The following is a 13,695-nucleotide window of genomic DNA, read 5'->3' as shown; positions in this document are numbered from 1 at the left end:
CTGGCATGCAGATCATTTCCAGGAGAGCAGAACCGAGGCAGAGGAGGTTAAAGTTGCATGTCTACAGAGACTCACATGTACAGACGAGGGACACTGACTGCGGATTGTTCTAACGACACGTCTGCGCTTCTGTTACGTGTTAATAACGAAGTCGATTTGTTCCAGATGAAGCTGGAAGTTATCAGGAAGATCCCTACTTGATGCTTCAGAGAATTCACACGTCTCTTCAAGCTGTAGCCGTTCCTTTCTTTATTTTAATATAGTTAGAGAACATATGGGAATTAAAATTCAGTTTACAGAGTATGAGCAGGTAAAGAGCGTACTCTGTTTACTGCTGCAGCAACGGCAGGAGGATCCGTCTACAACACTCAGTCTCTTACTTCCATTCGGGGATGAAATGTTCCTGGGGAGTTGCTTCCCTGTCGATAAAGCAAAAGTCTCGTCTTCCAGAACAAAAAGAAGGAAAATACCAAGAAAACATTTAAACTTTAACACAAAGTATTTGAAACTCTGTCCCACCAATATGTTGTGCGTATTAAGAATCATTTAATCCCAGTCTTCAGCAACAACATTGTTTTTTGATTTCAATTCAGCTGCGACCTACTCAATGTGCAGCTGCACTGCTGTATGATGGCATGTAGCTCCAACTAGTGGTGAGTAGGGGCATGGCAGGTTACTGATAAAACACTGACCAGGTAATAGTTCCTGTGCTGAACATTGAGGGAGCAGACATTTAGCAGCTGGATTTCCTTTTAAACATGTTTATGTGTCGTTATAATCTGTATCATCTCCTTGTTGGGCCACGTCTGAACTTTCTCATGAAGAACTATAAAACCCGCCTTTCCTTCTCATAACGTCTCTGGACTGATGATTGAGCTCTCTGGGAGAGATTTAATATATGACTTATTTCTGTAATTTATTTGTTGTCTTCTTCATTAAATACAGAACCACATGGTCATAATCAAATAAAAGACTACTTTCCTGTTAAGATGTGTCCTAATATGTGTCATGACATTTTAAGTATGTTTACTCAGACGTGCAGTTATAAAACATGTTATCATAAATGTATATGTTAGTTTTATACTTTATAATCACCATGCCCTCTGATTTAAGATCCGTTTGAAAGATCGGGAAACATAAGAAACTGGTATAGAGTAGATAATGGAAGAGTTCATTAATATTCTCATTTCTTCTCTCCACTGAGGTACACTGGATGTACTTCAACAAAAGTTTTTGATTTCATCTTGTGGGACAGTTTTGGAGAAAGCAATGTTTGACCTTTGAACTCTCTGGAACCATCCAACCCAATGCTGTGAGACACAACGATTTTCATTTCCCATCAGTTGCTCTGTGGAAGAATCCATTTAGTTTCTACTGTTCATGATTTGCATTCCAGAAGGCTGCACTTCCAAACCTCAGCCTCTTTAGAATCATCTCTGCCCGGAGCACAAAGCCCGCAGAGTCACACAAGTCACTCACAATTAATGGATCCTTCTCATTATTATTCAGCGCAGCTTTCTCTTTTCTCATGTTGAAGGTGCAAGTGTCAAGTCCAAACAGGTCTTTGATGGTTTCATCCCGCCGAGACGAGTAAAGACGTGAACCAGGCGTCGAGGGTGGGAGTCGAGCCAGATGACGGAGAATCAACAAGCCGGAGCGACGTGGTTAAAGAGGTGTACAGAGAGGAGAGGCAGTCCGGGCGAAACAATACGCCTCTGAATGAGGCAATAATATTTGTTCAACAGTAGGGAGCTCCCTGTCCACTGAGTGGCTGGTGGGATGCAGGGTGTGTGTGTGTGTGTGTGTGTGTGTGTGTGTGTGTGTGTGTGTGTGTGTGTGTGTGTGTGTGTGTGTGTGTGTGTGTGTGTGTGTGTGTGTGTGTGTGTGTGTGTGTGTGTGTGTGTGTGTGTGTGTGTGTGTGTGTGTGTGTGTTTCAAAGTCAAAGAAAGTACACTGAGAAATGGAAGAAGACGGACACAAAGGGCAGAAAGTGGAGAAGATGAAGCGATTCTGAAAGAGAGAGTGAGATAAAAGACTGAAAAATGAGAGAGAAAACAATGAGGAGGGAGAGAGAGACTTTCTCTTTGACTCACAGCCAACTCACATTAACAATTGAGGAAGTTTCTACTGACTGGCCACCCCCCCCTCCTCTCACCTCAGCTCCTCTCATGCTGGGACCCCCCTCCCTCATGAGAAAGTGGGACTCCCTCCCTCTCTCCCTCCCTCCCTCTCTCTCCCTCTCCCTCTCTCTCTCTCTCTTCTGGAGCTTTAACACAGAGCCGAGCAGAGCCAGCCGCCTCAGTCGAGCTCTGGATTGTAGCAGAGAAGCCGAGCAGCCCTCCTGCAGCCTGTCAGCCTCCATGGACGTCAAGCTGCTGGCCCTGGTGGCTCTGCTGGCCGTGGCCACTCATGTGCCCACCGCCGACGGTGAGTTTGGGATGGGAAGGGAAGATGAGCCCGTCTGGGCACCTGAGAACTCTTCCCAGACGGCTGCTGGTGTGAGGATGTAGGAAGGTTTTGGTCAGATTTTGACTGAAGTTTGGAAGCTGGAGTTTCTGACTTCAGGCTTTTTGGGTTGTTTTATTAAATCCTAAGACTGTGTAATTTTCTGGATTTTAAAAATCTGTTAAATGTTCAAACTTTAAACAAAAGTTGTTCATCTTCTTTAATCTGTTATTATTTAGTTCTTGTTTGAGAGTTAGTTTTATATTCATGTGTTGTTGAAACTTGGCTCTCCTACCAGTGTTTTTGAATTATTCCCAGACCTGCTCTCCACTGCAATAAGAAAATAACTGGAAATAGCTGGATCAACTTCATTGAATTGCTTCAACTAAAACGCTAATCTAATTTATTAACTTAAGTTTAAAAAACTTGGTTGATTTAAATGTCACCTATTGAAACTATTCAATTAAATTGAACTATTTCCAACTATTGTCTTTTTTCACGTATTTATTTTATTACTGAAGCATTTATTTATCTTTTCACAAAACGATTATTCATCTTGGGAGCACTGCTAAGAACTGTCTTGTGCACCTTTTTCCAAAAGAAATCTATGAAATTTCAACTCGTATTTCCTTCATTAGGGTGAATTTTTAAATGAAAATCTTCATTTTTTTTACCTTCTTCACTTGTGAATTTGCATCGATTCGTTCAGCTGAACATTTGGCAGAAGTTGCATGTAGAAGACTCACTGAAACTGCAGCACATTTTGCAGTAATTATTGAAAACATTTGAGCATCATGGAGCAGATTTCCCAGTTAGACGCTGACCCACATTAATCTCACACATGTTCGCCGGAATAGCGCTGAGCCGCCGGGCCTGTGTTATGCTAAGTGTGTTGTTTCAGCCCCCGTCAAGCCCTGATTGCATATTAAAGAGTTGGGGACTCAATGTGTGTATTTGCCTTTTCTCTTTGCTTTCTTATAATTAGTTTCTAATTAGGGATAAACAATGCGGGAGGGCGGCAGCTCTGGATGCTCACTTCTGGCCATGATGCTTGCGTGAGGATCCCCTCTTTAGCATGAGAAAAGACCCTGAAAGAGTGTGAATCATTAGGCTGATATTATCGGGGATTGAGCCATTTGTGGCAGGACATTTGGTGTTTCTGAATAAACATGCATATCAGTTGCAGAACGTTGAACCCGAGGACAAAGGTCTGCTGGTTACACTGGGTGTTTGTTTGGGGAGGAAATGGCTTTTAGAAAGTAAAAGCTGTAGACGTTCCCTCCAGACGTTTTCTTGGAGAATCAGTTAGTTTTGTGTGATTTCTTTAAAAATAAGAAATAAAAACGCCACACTTTGGGCACATCCGTTAAAAGAAAAAACAACTATTGTATTTCAGGTCTTGAGGCAATTAGGCAGTTTGAGTTCCTTCTAACTTTTACTGCCGGCTGTTTTCCTTCATCACTTCACTGATGTTTTTACAACCATCATCATTTCTTTCGAAACACTGCGAGGTTGAATAAGCTCAAAAGTATTTTTGTGCATCTGTCCCCCCCCCCCCCCCCCCCCCCCCCCCCCGCCAGCCTCCATGCAGGCACAGGGGTGATTAGTAATCATTTTGAGAAAATGTACTCGAGGTGTTTCCACTGATGCCGTCTGAGCTGCTGAGGCTCCTTCATAAAGGGTCGAATATTGGAAACTAAAAGTTGAGGACCCTTCGCCTCTCGAGTGGCCCGGCTGAGTGTGTGTGTGTGTGTGTGTGTGTGTGTGTGTGTGTGTGTGTGTGTGTGTGTGTGTGTGTGTGTGTGTGTGTGGTCAAAAAGAGCTAATCTCTTTTTAATGAATATGTTGTTCAGAGAAATAGGAGGTAAACTCACACGTTCCCATGGTTTGTATAGATTTGTTACAGTTCATTAAACACGCTTTTAATTTGTCCACCGAGCAGAAAGATGCTTCAGTGAAGCAGAAGCTCCTGTGAGTTTTATTTCTAGGATGTGAATACTTTATATCGTCATTTGAACCAGACTGACCTCGTCTTGGCTTCATTTGAATCTGCATTAGTTTCCTTTGTCGGGTGAGATGTGTGTTATCCAGAAGTCAAACTGTTCAAGACATAGTTCACTGATGTGTTTGATGAGTTTTTCTTTTGATCTCATTTTGCTTTTATTAAAATAGTCAATCATTTATTGCTGCACTATAATTTTGCCTCTGACTGCTTTATGCTCTCATGTCCTAATGTTTTTATAGTTTTTTCTCGGTTCATATTTCCAGCTCACAAGCAGCTCATCTACATTCAAGATTCAATTTCGTGCCATTTACACTTGTTAAATATGCAAAGCGAGAATATTCGTATCCCAGATCCAACACTGCACAGACTAATAATGATATTATTCAGCAAATAAATTGATGAGAAATGTAGTACTGCATATATGTAAGTGAGATGACCTTGATCTAAAACCTAAATCCTAAATAAGGATTGATTGTTTTAATGTAAACTGAAGTGTCCATGAAGTTTGTAAAACGTGTCGTCGTTCTACAAATCCTCTTTAAAGAAAACCTTACTGTGCCTCCTGTTTGAAACTCCTCAAGCCTTGAAAACGTCTTGGAACCTGCTAATCCTCGTCCTCCTGTGTTTGCAGCGAAGCCCATCAGTCTGGTGGAGCGGTGCTGGTGTCGCTCCACCCTCAACACCGTTCCTCAGCGCTCCATCAAAGAGCTGAAGTTCCTGCACACGCCCAACTGCCCCTTCCAAGTCATGTGAGTAAACGCGTTGGAAATCACAGGGGTGGTTAGGAAGCGCTTCCTGGAGCGGTCGTCTGACGGTTGTTTGGTTCCGTCACTCGTGTGGTTTGTTTAAAGTCGGATCCTTTAGACTTCAGCGCGTTCAGGTGAGATTTACTGGCTGGTTTGATCTGAGTCACCAGAACAAACACGTCACCAAGCAAACAGCTGGTTGCTTCACTGACAGAGACGTTATAAGACGTTCTTTCATCAGAGTTTACCTCCATGGTGTGAAATACTCACCACTCACAGGACCTCTGCGTTCCCAGGGGAAGAATCTGGGGCTGCACTGTTTTTATCAATCTATCAAGAGAGGCAGTGACGTAAAGCCTCGGCTGCAATTCCACCTCAGAAATACCAAACATTTTCGTTATCGGGTAGAGTTAACAGTGAAAGTGGAATTCAGTTCATCAGAAGATATTGTCTTTCTGCTTTGCTTTGGAGAGAAAACATCAACAATCATATATTAGTTTAAAAAAAAAAAGATTGAGATGCAAATATTGTGCACGAATATGTTTTTCTTTACAAATGCTGGACATATAAACCTGATATGATTCCTACAAAAGCAAAACAACAATAAAAGTAGTGCAAATTAACTGCAAACAATCTTTAAAACGGCTTTAAAACTGTGAAACGAACAAAAAATTATTATAAAAATACCCAAGAAATTACTGAAAAGATGAAAAAAATGAAATCTGCAATATCGCTGTTAAACTACTGCAAACCTACTATAATAGTGTTACAAGTCTCCTGCAAACCTACTGCCAAATCACAGTAACACGCCTGCAGAGACACTATAAATATGCAACAAACCATTAATTCTATTTGTGTGCGTGCGTGCGTGCGTGCGTGCGTGTGTGATCCGCTCACAGAGAGGAACAGCTTCAGCTCGAGGGGAACGTTTCTGTTTTGCAAAGGAAGCAATAATTAAGGGTCAAAGTGATTACCTTTGTATTCCCGCTGACCTCCTGTCTCCGTTACCCACTAGTTGTTTGTTTTTTGTTTTTCTGGAACACATTAACTAAAAAGCCTCGTCCATCTGTTGGCTATAGAAAAGTGGGCGACAGAAACCTCACAACCAAAAGAGTCAGAAAGGCAGAGGGGCTCCTAACAAACAAACATAAAGAGAACCGAGGCCAGCGATCGCTGGACACAGAGACGGGATGGCAAAAGGTCAGCGAGGACTCCGGCCGGCCTGCACACTCTCCGTAACCTCAAGAAGTCATCCGGAGAAGGAGGCCGCTGATATCTCTATTCAAGCAGATGAAAGAAAGCCAGTAACACTACCCCCCCCCCCCAGGCCCTGTCCCACGGTGCGCCCTCGCCCCACACCCGCCCAGCATGCTGTTGGTATTAACTTGCTGTGAAGTAATTACTACCTGCTGCTTGTGGTTCTCCAGCCAAGTCAATTAGAGTTTAAGCTCTCGGTTGGTCATCCAGACAAGCAGACAGATAAACAGGATGAAGGGAGACACATCAAAACCGCGGAGGGCTTCCGAGCGGAGGAGCTGGCAACCCCGAATAAACCAGAGCAGGAGGAGGGGGGAAGTGGGACATCCCTGGAGGAAAAGCAAACACTGATCCAGTTACTGAGCCGCTTGGCCTCCTGACTCGTGTTAGTTTGAGGGATTTCGGGACGGATGCCCCTGAACCATTTGCTCACACGGGTGCATCTCGGTGGAGGCGAGGAATCTGGGAGGCGACATGCTACTGGGGTGGCGAGGCAGGAGGAAGAGGCCAAACGGAATCAGAGCAACCGGTTCAATTTGCGGAGTGGTGTGATCGAGCGACGGAGGGAGGAGGGAGAGGAGCGCTGAGGCGTCACACCTCCGAGATGTTGCCTCTCATACGCGACCTTTTGCCACGGAGGTGTGACACCCAACATGTTTGGATGAGGCCAGGACCTCGCCACTCACCCTTTCATGCTGACAGCAGAACAAATCCTCGCCTAAACATCTGGCTCAGCTCTAAAACGCCGCTCCAGACATCAGAGGAACACTTAGCGCCGGCGGCCCTGCAGGCTCTGCTGCATCGCCACGGATAAACACAAAGAAATCAGTTTTCATGATAACAAGTGTCGGCTTTTAAATATTAAGTCAAGTTTACAAAAGATGGTCAGGATAAGTAACTTGGAAGTCGGAAAAACACATCTGACGGCGATCGAACTGGGAATTTCCCACTGAGTTAGTGGGATTAAACACAATTCCCAGCAGCAGGTCTGACTTCATGCAACCTGCAAAATGAATAAATGTCACTGCAGGTGTTTTCGTTTGATGAATTTCTAAGTAGATCAGGGCGTTCCCTCACCCTTCAGTAAAACATAACGGCCAATACACAAGCAAGACGTGTGGAATCCAGTTTGAGACGAGCTTGTTTGTCTCAGCAGTAAAGTGACACAACAAAGTCGCCATGTTGTTTGTTTATTATGGTCTTGTGAACGCTGTAAACGGGAAAGTGGGATCTTCCCAACTGGTGACTTCCCACTTCCCAGCAGGATGGATGCAACCTTGGATAAAAGATATTCAGAATCTTCTAAAGACCATTTTTAAAGACTGAAACTGAATTTCAAAGTGAAATTATGATTCTTCCCGTGGGCTCACCGCCCACAGGAAAGGTTGTTAATCGGTGCAATGTGATCTGGGTGACGGTGCTCAGACTGACACCTCCACCACCCGGGAACGGATAAGATGGAGAAGATGAATGGAAATGATGATGATCAATATTCAAAACAACAGCACCTCATTGAGATTATAGATATACAATATAGAATGTTTTTCCACAGAAGAGGTTCTTCAGGAATAAGATGTTATTCTAACATTTGAAATAAAAACCTTGCCACTGGGATAAAATGAGAATTACGAGAATTGTTGAGACTTTATATTTTTTTTTTTCTGAACCTGAAATGTAAACAATCCGTAATAGAAGAAGAATAATTTTTTCAGTATTCCATAATGAGACAAATCCCCGTATTGAGCTGCATCTTAAAATGAGTGTGTGATGGAGCGCAGCGCCGTCGGGCGACGTGTGAAGATGTGAAGTGTGCGTCGTCCAGACAGCTTTACTGCCGACTCGGCGCAGTGAGAAGCGAGATGAGAGCCGCCCGCTCTGCCGGCCCTGAGTGAAAACAGAAAGCTGCTATTTCTCACCAGCCGGCCGGCGGTGACAGGCTGTGGTGTGTCGTTCTCCTCCGGCGGGTCAGCGCCGGGGCGTGGAAGGACGAGCTGAGAGCTTTAGGGCTGAGCTGAGGGGATTCTGAGCTCGGCGTTCAGAAACCTTATCAGACATGATCCTGAAAAATGACATTCGATTCCCTCCGACTTCTCTCAGTGGACTCACTGAGCTTTAGAGGTCTTTCATCTGATCATTTGATAAGTTTGAAGTTAGAAGTAGTACATTTAGTTGATGATACATTAAACAACCGATTTTATTTACTCGTGAGGTTTTAAAGATCTTAATCTACTTGTTTTAATTTAGATGTGTTGTAAAATGATCTGTTTAGGTAAAAAAACCCTCAGTTTTAGAGAAAAGTCTCATTTATATATATATATATATATATATATATATATGAAGTGTACTTTTCACCCATTAGATAAAAAGACCTTGCCTTCATGAGTGGAAACAACATTAAAACTTGGAACAAGGATCTACAACAAAACGCACTGAAACTACCACTTAAAATGTACCTGGTCATCCTAATATTTATATATTTGTAATCTCTTCATATTCAAATATTTTTCAATTCAGTTTTATTAAAACCAGTTTTAATGATTTTTATTTATTTTTAATCAGGAAAGTGACCATATTTGGTAACATTTGTTTTTTAATCCAAATCAATCATTCTAAATTGCTGACGGTCACAGATTAGATTATTAAACAGTCATGTCAAATATTGAGGTATCGTGTGCTGATTTGCTAAAACAAGGCTTCCCTGCAGTCGGTGCACCTGAGTGATGTTTCTACCTTGAAACTAGAAAAGAGATTAATGCTAGTGAAACTAGTTTGTTTCTGAAAATGTCGTCTGTTATGCATTTTGAATTTGATGTAAAAGCCAGTATTTCTACACTTAATAAACCTTCAAAGAGCTGGTTATTTAGAAACACGATCCACGTGGATCGATTGATGGAGACGATAAGCAGCGTTCCCTGAGAGGAAGCGGAACTCGGACGAGCTTCTTGTTAATTAAAATGCCAGTCCCGTGTTGTTGGGGTTACGGAGAGGTCCTGTCACAGTTTGGTTGAAGTCAGTGAAGTGCTGCGCTCTGTGTACTGTGTACTGTACACCCTCACCGGATGTGGAGCCACAAAAGAGGCCCTGTGGTGAAAATATCCCTTCAATCTGATTTATGACACGTTTCGAAGAACAACAGCTTTGCTTTTAAGCTGCTTCTCATGGACACCAGTCAAGAGTAGAAATGATGAATTGAATGTAGATAATGCTATAAAGTCGCTTCATCAGCAGCAAATCATGGACTTTTCTGCAGAAACACTAACATCTTAATCTTTTTCTTTCCTTCCACAGCGCCAAGCTGAAGAACAACAGAGAGGTCTGCATCAACCCAGAGACCAAGTGGCTGCAGCAGTACTTAAAGAACGCCATTAACAAGTAAGGAAACCCTCTGGGAAGCGCTGGAGCGTCCGTGACAGAAACAGCGATGAAATACGGCGCCCCTCTCCTCTCAGTTTAGAGTCGGTGGAGGAAGAAATAAACCACCGCTAGAAATTGGCCATTGCTCACTTTCCTGCTGACAATGACTCTGAAATTGGTGACATGGTTGATGTAAGCGGCTGAATTAGTATCTGTGAAATCATTATCATGGCGTAAGAATGGAGATAAATCTGTCTGCTTCTCATGAGACCTGCAGGGCTGCAGAATTCACAGACATGAAGAATTTTTACCGCCTCAGCCCACTTCATGTTATAGTCCCACCTCTGCTTTTATTAATCATAAAAAAAAAACTGCTTCCACACTGTAATTATCATCACTAATTGGACATTAGCAGAGGGGCTGGCCTGGCTGGACAGGCAGTGTGTGAGTGAGTAAACTATACATGGTTAAAAAAAGAAAACCTGCAGAAGCTCGTTCAGTTTTTAATGAGCTCCACGGTAAAGATGCATACCTTCCTCATAAACCATGTCTGGTGGTGATTATCACCCGGCTGCATGTCTGCTGCTTAAAACTCCGTAAACACTTCAGGAGCACGACGGGAAAACAAACAATAAAGGATTTTCAGAGGATTTATCAGGCATTGTTTATTATGTTAGCAGAAGACATGCGAGCGTGGAGGCGCTTCGGAGAAAGTGAAGTTTGGAAACGGGAGACGTCACAGATCAGTGGCGCTCAGCAGCAAACCGAGGAGAACGCCACCATTCCAAGAGAGGCCAGAGGGAAGCAACAAGGCAGACGAGCGCAGAGATAGTTCTATTCTAGATTTAACTGCTTTGTTTGAAAAAAATAACGAGAATCTGTCCAACGCAGCAGGACGTTTTAGTTTGTTAGGAAACTCTAAACACATTAGTGCAGCAGTGTACTTCTTAGGAGTTTTAATTTATTTAGTGAAGTATTTAGCAAAGTAAGTCGCTAAATGAGGTTCCAGAGTTAAGATTATCAGATTAACAGATTATAAAGCAACAGTAAAGTAAAATAGAAATCACATCAGGCAATAAACAAAACAAGATTTGAGGAATCAGCAAGGTTCAGTCAGTGGATCAGGAAACTGATTTATGGAACAGTGAGGATGCTTATTATAGAGACCTTGAATTCTGACTTTATTCATTTATTTCCAGCTGTTTGACTTGTAATTTGTTTTTGTTCACTTCAGTTGTCTTTATATAAAGCCATGGCCGTCTCATGACGATTAATACAGAAACACAGAGAGAAACTGAAGCAGCGGTGATCCTGGACAGTGAAATCATCCAGATGAGAGCAGATCACAGGTTCCTGGTGTTGCAGCATGTATTGGACCTCAGGGAGCTTCAGTTTCACTTGAGTCTCAATGAAAGACAGAAAAAAAACCAAAAGGATTCGTGCTCATTACATCTCCAGTGAATAAACTGAGAAGTGTCCTGCTTGTTTAATTGACAGATGATACTTTGCACACAGATCAGCAGGAGGCTGCGTGTTTTGGCCGGAGCGCCGTGTGTTTTACAGATGTTCTGAATCTTCAAAAAGAAAGAAAGAAAAACTCTGCTCCTGCTCAAACTCTCATTACAACAGGCGTGTCAGAAACCAGAGTCCCGTCCAACTAGAGAAGTTCTGACAGCAAAAAGGTCGACTGAGCTGAAGAATAATGAAGAAAGAAATCAAACAAACAGACAATCTTTCATTTTTATATTCTTATGACCTTTTCATATTCAGTATAAATCCTTATATATACAATATGACAAAGTGTTGAGGTACTCTAGTTATATATTACATATTCCAGCACTTGTAGTTTAAAAATATCTCCAATTAGAAAACATGAGACACACAGAAAATCAGTGTGTCTCAAGTTAAAAGCATCCAAAGAGTAAAGACTCACCACTGTTATTTTGAAAGCAACAGGAAGACGCCTGATAAAAGCTGAAACTAATCCTGTCAATACTTTTTCTTCAGCGTTAAACTTGGATTATAAACACTTTTATGTCCGATCACAGAAGCTGCTTTTTAAACCCGTTTCCAAACGACATAAAATCGGTGGTTTTTATACCCACTTTAAATCCCTCCGTCTTTATTTTATTTTTGAATGTAGAACCAGTTCCTCACAGGGGTGCAGTCCCTTTTTACAATAAGTCAAATAAACTAAATTTAAACATAAAGTTGGACAGCAAGACAAAATATGTACCGAAGAAAAACGGTGAAACCTTCTCAGCATCCACAGAGACACTTCAGCCGTCTTATTTCACTCTAATATTTTACTTTCTTTCATCAATGTGCTTCAGTGTCATGTGAGGCTGCAAAGTATGAAACTTAGACAATATTCAACTTTCTACCATATAAACGTGACGTCTTGGCGTGACCTCCACACGCTGGAGGTTTGATCAGCTGGAGAAATCCCTGAAACTTTCCAGCGTCTCGGAGCAAATCTCCTGAAACCCTTTCAAATGGAAATAATTAATCCTTTGATTTAAAGCATTCCGGCGATTTCAGAAACCAGTTGAAGGGCAGAAATGAAACGCCTCCAGAATGTAGACGTTTTCCTTCTCATCAGTGTTTGTCTGCCGCCTCTTTCCAGGGTGAAGAAATCTAGAAGACGTAATAAGAAGAACTGAACCCAGAGGAAAGCCGGTGCAGCCTGATGATTCCCAGGTCCAACCTCTGAACCTCTGAACCGCCGCCGCTGCCATGGCTGGACGGAAACACGTCCCGTCGCCCTTCAGCCGCCTGCAGGAGCAGCACTTCACCGCCAAACCCTCAAAGGGATGTGTGTGTGTGTGTGTGTGTGTGTGTGTGTGTGTGTGTGTGTGTGTGTGTGTGTGTGTGTGTGTGTGTGTGTGTGTGTGTGTGTGTGTGTGTGTGGTATTTCCTTGCTTCACAGCTTCAGTCTTGCTGCCATCAGGTCAAATCAGATCCACTTTAAATCTGATATTTGGTTGAAGTGTTGAACTCACATCAAACACCAAAGGAAGCTTGAAAATTTAAATTTTTGACTAATTCGTTTATATTAGGATAATAATAATAATAATAGCCTGATGCCTAATGAATAACATAAAAAAACATAACTTAAAGATTTCTTTGTAATCTCATGGGACATAACCACACGCTTGGCATCAAACTTTAAGCTTGCTGTAAAATGAAAACAGGGAAAACATGAAAGATGAACCAGCACTGACCATTACGGTGCTTTATATTCAGAGCCGTGAGCATAATTATCTTTCACTGTTTGTTTTATGCAAAAATTCAGAGGAGATGTTTCCATTTCTCTTCCATGAAGCAACTAGTTGGAGTCGCAAGTTAGAAATGAAAGGCAAAGTTAGACGACGTCGAGTCCACACTGTAGAAACAAAACCACAGTAACAAATAAGAGATCTGTCAATGCAGCTTTTACATTGATTCCACATGTTTGTAATCAGACCAAATATTTATCCGGTTAGCCACGAAACACAAAAGTCTCAACATTCCTTTATCGGTTGGAAAAGGAGGGAAAAGGTTGAATACGGTGGAGAGGAGAGTGACTGCAGTATTTCCAGACCAACACCTGTCCTCCATAGGAAGGAAAAGCTAATGATCTGTCAGAGCGAGGGCTCATTGTGGTCAATAGGAACGTTTGGGATGATTACTTTTATATATATATATATAAATATATATTTGAGCCACTTTATTATCAGATGTCTTTTTAATGTGATTGATTTTATTTTTTATATCATGTATAGTCTTACTAAATGCCTTTTTTAATGCAATGTACAGTTAGCTACTAAATGAAGGCTGTTCCCATTGAGTGCAGTATTTTATATGGATTCATGCAGTATTTCTCATATACACTGATCAGCCATAACA

General features: G+C 42.1%; 1 protein-coding gene across 1 annotated transcript; it reads left to right on the top strand.

The window, feature by feature from the left end:
* Nucleotides 1-2,306: 2,306 nt before the first annotated feature.
* cxcl12b (chemokine (C-X-C motif) ligand 12b (stromal cell-derived factor 1)) lies at nt 2,307-12,693 on the top strand. Its single transcript, XM_080464138.1, has 4 exons — nt 2,307-2,427; nt 5,082-5,199; nt 9,742-9,825; nt 12,434-12,693. Exons 1-4 carry the CDS (start codon nt 2,361-2,363, stop codon nt 12,468-12,470), a joined length of 306 nt encoding a protein of 101 aa, XP_080320264.1. The 5' UTR covers nt 2,307-2,360; the 3' UTR covers nt 12,471-12,693.
* Nucleotides 12,694-13,695: the final 1,002 nt, after the last annotated feature.

The sequence above is a fragment of the Lipophrys pholis genome (genome assembly GCF_963383615.2).
Source record: "Lipophrys pholis genome assembly, chromosome: 5".
NCBI classification, from domain to species: Eukaryota; Metazoa; Chordata; class Actinopteri; order Blenniiformes; family Blenniidae; genus Lipophrys; species Lipophrys pholis.
This window is presented reverse-complemented; position numbering and strand designations above follow the sequence as displayed.

Coding starts and splice junctions, on each gene's coding strand:
- cxcl12b (XM_080464138.1), top strand. CDS start 2,361: ATGGACGTCAAGCTGCTGGCCCTGGTGGCTCTGCTGGCCGTGGCCACT. Junction 2,428..5,081: donor TCATGTGCCCACCGCCGACG/GTGAGTTTGGGA, acceptor CTGTGTTTGCAG/CGAAGCCCATCAGTCTGGTG. Junction 9,826..12,433: donor TTAAAGAACGCCATTAACAA/GTAAGGAAACCC, acceptor GCCTCTTTCCAG/GGTGAAGAAATCTAGAAGAC.